The sequence below is a fragment of the Aplysia californica genome, unplaced genomic scaffold (assembly GCF_000002075.1).
Source record: "Aplysia californica isolate F4 #8 unplaced genomic scaffold, AplCal3.0 scaffold00474, whole genome shotgun sequence".
NCBI lineage: Eukaryota > Metazoa > Mollusca > Gastropoda > Aplysiida > Aplysiidae > Aplysia > Aplysia californica.
The window spans coordinates 162,454-170,110 of record NW_004797744.1 but is presented as its reverse complement, the minus strand read 5'-3'; the positions used below and the strand labels follow the sequence as shown (position 1 = coordinate 170,110).

The 7,657-nt window shown below is 45.2% G+C and overlaps 1 protein-coding gene across 2 annotated transcripts in view; it reads left to right on the top strand.

Moving 5' to 3' along the window:
• The window catches only part of LOC101851596 (enoyl-CoA delta isomerase 2, peroxisomal), a 68,769-nt gene that overhangs the window by 44,765 nt on the left and 16,347 nt on the right, over positions 1-7,657 (top strand). For both annotated transcript variants that reach the window (XM_035971633.1, XM_035971634.1), the window contains exon 3: positions 1,647-1,825. In XM_035971633.1, the coding sequence (XP_035827526.1) occupies positions 1,647-1,825 (179 nt within the window). The remainder of the gene's footprint in view (positions 1-1,646; positions 1,826-7,657) is intronic.

Here is a 7,657-nt window from a genome sequence, read left to right as displayed (position 1 = left end):
CCCCCCTCCCCGCCTCGTATATATTATATTGAGCCAAAGTGGTAGCTTTTGCCTCTCAATTAGGGAAAAATCCTGTTGGCACTGACTGAATCAAGTGAATAAAATTGGCAGTGTGCACTGAATATAAAAGTATACCCTATCCACTGTCAACTGCTTTTCTTGATCTAATGGTCGTTTGGTTGCTGTTTGGTACTCCTCCATAATATTAAATAACATTAGGTCTAACTAAATTTTTTCTGATGGTGTCTGGCCAGTGGATTTTCATGATCTTCCTCAGGCAACTATTGATGAAGGACTAGTTTATTTACTATCCATACTTTGCTTTGTTAGTTTCCTGTTTACAGGTTCAACTGTATCATGTATTGTATACATGTGCAGTCAACCTGCTCTAATGATCACCTGTCCTAGACAACCACATGTACAAACGACTACTCCTCACTTCACCCCTTGCATTTTTCCTACAATATGAGATTGTCCAAGAGGACCACCTGTCTGAGATAGAACTACTTTTCTCAAGGGTGGTCATCTTGGGCAGGTTTGGCTGTATATTATATTATATTACTAGCTGGGCCCCCTTTCCATGAAAGAAATGATCCGTGCATTAACATCAACTGAAACTCATTGGCCTACTATATTTTACTCTCTACTGGAATAGAGCAATAAATCTTGACACCTGTGTTTCCAAGTTGCCAAATATAAAATAGATGTATAGATTGATTTTCTCTATTCCGCTTTCATGGTTGTACACTCCAGAATTTAAAAGGTGTGGAATCAGTGAGCACAGCTAGTGAACGGAAACTTCTTTTGTTTACAATGGCGTAGGACTTTCCCAAAATTAGATCTAAACGAAACTAATGAAAAACTGAAAATTAAACTACAATGACTTCAGGCTCCTCAATAGAACTATGCACCCTTTAAATTATTCTGAACCTCCAGTACTTTTGTGGAATTCGAAAGTTAAGTGGTTCTGAAGTTTAAGGCGGCCAAAGTGACGAACTTTCACACGTAATATATAGAGATGTGTGTATGTGTTTGTAATGTATTTGTGTACCCAATGTTTACAGTGGACACCACTCAGGATGACCACTCATAGTCGAGTGAAAAGGGGTCCTCTTAGACAGTGTCATTATATTATGTTGAGAAAAATACAAGGGGGGAAGTGGGTTATGGTCGTTTGTTTATTTTCTTGAACAGGTGGTGGTTAGAGCAGGTTGAACTGCATGTAGGCTACATATGTGTAAAAATAATAATGTAGGCCTACTTACATTGCCTATAGTAAAATGGTAGTTGGCGGGTGCTTAGGTGTAGTTTTCTCCTTCTATTGTCCGTATCTCTCCCCCTTCTTTTCTTTGTGATGTATTCTTTAGAAACACTTCTAATCTTCGGCCCGTACTATAAATTGTGTTGCAAGTGCTGTAAAACTTGTACTGCTAAAACAACTATAATTAAATAGCCTTTATATCTTTTATTTTTATGGGTTTTGGAGTTGCTTTAGTACATGTTGTATAAAGGTTAGAAACTGTTTGTCTGACATCAAATTTGCGGGTTCTGATCTGTGGTTTTGAAGACTGGAGTAAACAATGGTTGTCTATTTTAAAAAATCTAGTGTTATTTCATGCTTTAATAAATTTTACTTTTTTTTTCAGAAATGAGACCTGTAAGGGCCTTATAACCACCGGCACTGGAAAATTTTATGGGAATGGTCTTGACCTCGACTGGATGTCTCAACAATCAGAAGCTGTCCTAGCCCAATTCTTCCACACCTTTATGTCTTGTTTAAGGAGAATTTTATTTTATCCATTGCCTACACTGGCAGCCCTGAATGGTAGGCCTATGTAGTAATGATGTTTGAAAAGTTAAAGCTGGACATAATTTCTTTTTATACTTTTAAAAAGCTTAATCAACCCTGACCTCAAACCAAGATAAATCAATTAGATTATATTTTAGTCCAGTGCTATTAATTAAATTCTGTATACGTTGTGCGCTTTTATGTCATTATAGAGAGTATGCCATACTATGTATTAACACCTGTTGGACCAGCCTCACATTCAACTTTCAGTTCCCAAAGACTAGAGCTTTTGCCCACTTTCTGACTATATGAGATGTAATATATTACTCTCATCTATTATCTATTTGTGGTGGCCGAATTTTGCTATTCAAAAAGCTTTTTAATGGCTGCATCGATCGACATGCGGGTTTCGCCAAAAGATTCTTTAAAATATTCCCCAGATCATAATGCCTTTGGTTTTTTCAGTTTTGAGACAGTTTTGCTACAAAAAGCTAAACTTCTGTATTTCGCCGATCGCTTTTGTAGGCCGACGCTTCTGTCTCTGTAATTTTAGAACATCCGGAAGTGATATTTCGGGAGGCGCATTTTATTTTGAGAGTATAGATCTAGACCTTCTAATTTTTTGCATCTCTCAAGCTTTATTGCCCCATTCCAGTAGAGTGCATAGTAGGCCAATGACTTTTAGTTGATGTCAAAGCACCAATCATTCCTTTCATCGAAAGGGGGCCCAGCTAGTATATTATAATTATATGAATGAATAATTCGGCCCTTAGTAAAGTTATAGACATGATACTTCACCAAATTGTTTAAAAAGTATGTTTCCCAAATGCCATGTCATGTTTTCATTGAAAAAAATATTTTGTTTTTAGTCATTTAGGTGTAATCAGTTATGCAATAGTAAGCTTTTGTTCAGACTCTGATCTTAACAAAGATAAAAGTTTAGATCTGGATCTACCTCCAGAGTAAATTACGTCCCAATCAGCGATAACTGGTTCCAGATCTATTCTATATATATATATATATATATATATATCTCTTTGTTCTTGATCGGAACACTTTGTCTCAATTATCATGGTTAAAGTCCTAGTCATCTATTCTCCGTACAAATTTCGTTGCACCTCAAGTTCGCTGAAATACTTTTTTAAACTCATTTTATTGCTTTCCACATTTAGATGCCTGAAATCGGAAACAAAACATCTTAATGAAACTAGTCAATGGATTAAAGAAAGCATAGCAGATAATATATTTGGAGAAACTTCAATTGACCTTTGTTAAGGTCTAGGTCATTTCGCTCACGAGTACAATATTATTATGTGTCTTTGTTAAAGCTGGAGTCTGCTGGATTAATTGAAGGCTTGCGACTAGTATACGGCTTGCGCCAGAGGCTTGTGAGCAGGCTTGTGTTTTGCTTTGCCTCCCGCTCACTACCCGGGGTAACGTCCGGTGAGTTGTGACTCCCGGAGAGTCTTGCTGTACTGTGTCGTGACGTCGCGAACTCTCGTGGCTGTGTGCTCAGTACATATTACAGAAGATTCTGGTTATTTGCGTTGAGAGGCTTGCACCAAAAGTGCAAGATTGTTTTTTATTCTATAGTCGGTTCGTAAAAAAGAAAAGGCTTTATTCTATGCTCTTAAAAAATTAATAATGGATCAGCTATTCTCACGATGCAAAAGCCGTTTTTTAAAAAAAAAGTGCATAGGCCAAGCGCTTCGTCGTCACACTCAAAAGACCTCACTTCGATTCCCGTATGAGGAGAAATTTTTACTGAGAACCTCCGTCTTTCTGCTGGGGCGTTGTTCCCTGTCAGCCCAGGTTGGCCCTGACATTGAGTTGAAGTAGGCCTAGCCTGTCTTCTAAATGTTCTGTATTATATCATTGTGAGTGTAACCCATCTACAAAATAGGTTACATACATACGATACAAAAGCCAATCACAACGACCCCTGGAATTTTCCATCCTAGGGTAATCTAAGTCTACTTATTCTTATTACTACCAGAAACCTAGGTCTCTGTTACTACAATACCACGCTTCCTCTCACTTCATCCACTCGCTCAGCTGATCAGCTGCGGGAAGTTAAAAATAGCTTCGGCTCTCTACATCTTGCTCCAAAACAAGCACAGTCTCTCCATTCCTCCACGGTTCAGAGTTCACACTGCGGTCATGGGAGCCAAAGCAAATCATGGGAGCCAAGAGACTTGCCGGGCTGCGAGCAAGTCATAGAGCACGAAGCAAGACATGGTTCACAAAGCAAGTCATGGGACTTGCTGTGCTGCGAGCGAGATTTGAGACTTGACGGCTGTCCGCTGCTTGCAAGCCTTCGATTAATCGAGCAGACTCCAGCTCTATACTGCGCAGTGAGACTGTGAGCGGGGTCTCTCTCCCCCTCTCTTTTTTTCTGACGTAAGTGGCTTCGTGAATTGCAAGCAGGGTGGGAAGGATGAGGGGGTATAACACGAGTGGCTTCGTGGATTGCTAGATGGTGTGGCCTTGAAGCTTAGGCTAGACTCAACTTATCATGCTGGTGATTTGATTTGATGATTTGACCGAGTGATTTGAGGCTTGTGACTTAAACTAGGGCTTGCGAGCATTAGTGGGTTTGCTACCGGGGTACAGCTCTAGTCTATGGGCCCGGGCAAGCAGTTGGGTTACACAAGTATTCTCGTCTGTGGTCCAAAAGATGGTATTTGAGCAAAATTGAGTCTAAGTTGCAGAGAAAAAAAATGTCAGCCTACATTTGTTTTGGGGAAGGTTAACCATCTTTTCACCGTCTAACTGCAGTTTGTGAACCCTAGGTTAACCTCATCATTGAACCTAATACTAAAATATAGAAGCCTTGGTTATTTGAATTGATTGATTTTTAATCATTGACACTTTACTTCATGACTTCTCACCCGGAACAAGATCAGTTAAAATTAAAAGTTTAAAAGAAGTACCATTCAATTAGTTTATATATTACCCCCCAGTGGGTCGGGAGGATATAAATAGACCCACTGCTTCGTCTGCAGAAGGTGCAACCCCCTCAAAGGCGGAGTGTCACTCACGGACCCCAACCCTCTGGGATCCGTGTGCGACACTCACTTTGGTGTATCTTCCTCTTCTCCTTCCTTCTTTCTTTCTTCTTCTATCTTTTCTCCAACTGCTGACCTCATGTGCAGCAAAAAGAGAGGTCACTCATCCCACAGAGTGGGCGCTTCGTTGACCGTGAGGTGCGACCCGTGCGGAGGGAAACCGGGTACCTGGCGGTTGAGGTGAGATCAGTCCATGGACTGTCCTTCGCCAACACACCTCTTTGGCCCAGGTTTTCCTCTTAGACGGGAGGGTGGCCCAGCCCATGCCACTCAATCAGTTGAGAGCTGAAACCCCATCAAGCCCTGGGTCAATCTTGACGGGAGGGTCTTGTACTTTCTCGTTGAGAGTATAGCTGCAGGGTAGCCCTGGCACAGCTCTGGTCATCCGAGCAATGTGTCCCCTTGTTGGGCTCCGTGGCGGGCGGGGAGCCCCGGAGTCGAATCAAATAGAAAACTCTCATGGATTCTAAAAACCCGAAAGACCCTTCCCCAGCTCCCAACGCGAAGAAGTCTCGGCTCGCGGAAGCGGGTGCGGCCGCCGAGCCGAGCAAAAGTTTAAAAAATGGTAAAAGGACCTTTACTGATGCCTCCTTCCTCCCCCTTCCCAAGGAGCTTCTGAGGCAACCATACGTGGCCATCTAAAGTACAAAAGACGCACAGAGAAGAATTACCAATCTCAACCTCTTTAAGACAAGAAATGCACTAAGGAAAGTTCTGGGATACATTCCCACATGTGTACAGAAACTTTCCTATGGTGCACTCCTTGTCAAGTGCACAACCGAGAACGAAGTGACCAAACTCCTGGATACTTCGGCGGTATTCCATGTAAGTCCGAGCACTACCAGAAATTTAACGGCTCGAAGGGCGTGGTCCGCAGCCATGAGCTGAAAGGCTGTTCCATGGAAGAGATTGTGGAGCACTGTGAGGGAGTGGTCGAAGCCCGCCGGATTACTCTTCGGCGGGGGGAGACTACTATTGAGATGAACACGATTGTCCTGAAATTCGAATCGTGTCGCCCTCCAAGAATACCCGTAAGGTTGTCTGCCCGCCAATCATAACCCCAGTCATTGGCCGGTCATATTCAAAGGCAGCCCAGGTGGTCATGAGGTCGACAAGTAATTCTAATTTCTACTGCCGACCTCCTAAAGCCCGCGGTCAACAGGCAAGTCTCTGTGCCTAAGAACAAAAAGCCCGCTACTATCCCTGTGCCAACCCCCTTTGAGGTGCCACTCTCTAACAGCCATGGGGTTCTAGGGGAGGACGGGGAGGACTCTTCCTCCGCCCCCACTTCTCCCCCTCACCCCTCTTCTATCCCTTTTTCTTCTTCTCCTTCTGCTTCTTCCACCTCACAGCCCATCCCTCTGATGGAGTGTGAGGTGGGCCTTCTCCCCTCCCCCCCCCTTCCCAGCCCCCTCTACCCCCAGTGGGTCGGGGGGATATAAATAGACCCACTGCTTCGTCTGCAGAAGGTGCAACCCCTTCAAAGGCGAGGTGTCGCACTCGGACCCCAATCCTCTGAGATCCGGATGCGACACCTACTTTGGTGTATCTTCCTCTTCTCCTTCCTTCTTTCTTTCTTCTTCTGTCTTTCCTGCCACCGCTGACCTCATGTGCAGAAAAAAGAGAGGTCACCCATCCCACAGAGTGGGCGCCTTGTTGACCGTGAGGTGCGACCCGTGCGGAGGGAAACCGGGTACCTGGCGGTTGAGGTGAGATCAGTCCACGGACTGTCCCTCACCAACACACCTCTTTGGCCCAGGTTTTCCTCTTAGACGGGAGGGTGGCACGGCCCATGCCACTCAACCGGTTGAGAGCTGAAACCCCATCAAGCCCTGGGTCAATCTTGACGGGAGGGTCTTGTACTTTCTCGTTGAGAGTATAGCTCCGGGGTAGCCCTGGCACAGCTCTGGATATCCGAGCTATGTGTCCCCTTGTTGGGCTCCGTGGCGGGCGGGGAGCCCCGGAGTCGAATAAAATAGAAAACTCTCATGGAATCCAAATCAAAAATAGACCCTTCCCCAGCTCCCAACGTTAAAAAGTCTCGGCTCGCGGAAGCGGGTGCGGCCGCCGAGCCGAGCAAAAACTCCAAAACTGGAAAAAGGACCTTTACGTCTGCCTCTTTTCTCCCTTCTCCCAGGGAGCTTCCGAAGCAGCCGTACGTGGCCATCTGCTGCAAAGAAGACGCACAGAAGAAGATCACTGATCTAAATTTGTTCAAGACGGGAGATGCACTAAGACAGGTTCTGGGATACCCCCAGTGGGTCGGGGGGATATAAATAGACCCACTGCTTCGTCTGCAGAAGGTGCAACCCCTTCAAAGGCGAGGTGTCGCACTCGGACCCCAATCCTCTGAGATCCGGATGCGACACCTACTTTGGTGTATCTTCCTCTTCTCCTTCCTTCTTTCTTTCTTCTTCTGTCTTTCCTGCCACCGCTGACCTCATGTGCAGCAAAAAGAGAGGTCACCCATCCCCACAGAGTGGGCGCCTTGTTGACCGTGAGGTGCGACCCGTGCGGAGGGAAACCGGGTACCTGGCGGTTGAGGTGAGATCAGTCCACGGACTGTCCCTCACCAACACACCTCTTTGGCCCAGGTTTTCCTCTTAGACGGGAGGGTGGCACGGCCCATGCCACTCAACCGGTTGAGAGCTGAAACCCCATCAAGCCCTGGGTCAATCTTGACGGGAGGGTCTTGTACTTTCTCGTTGAGAGTATAGCTCCGGGGTAGCCCTGGCACAGCTCTGGATATCCGAGCTATGTGTCCCCTTGTTGGGCTCCGTGGCGGGCGGGGGGCCCCGGC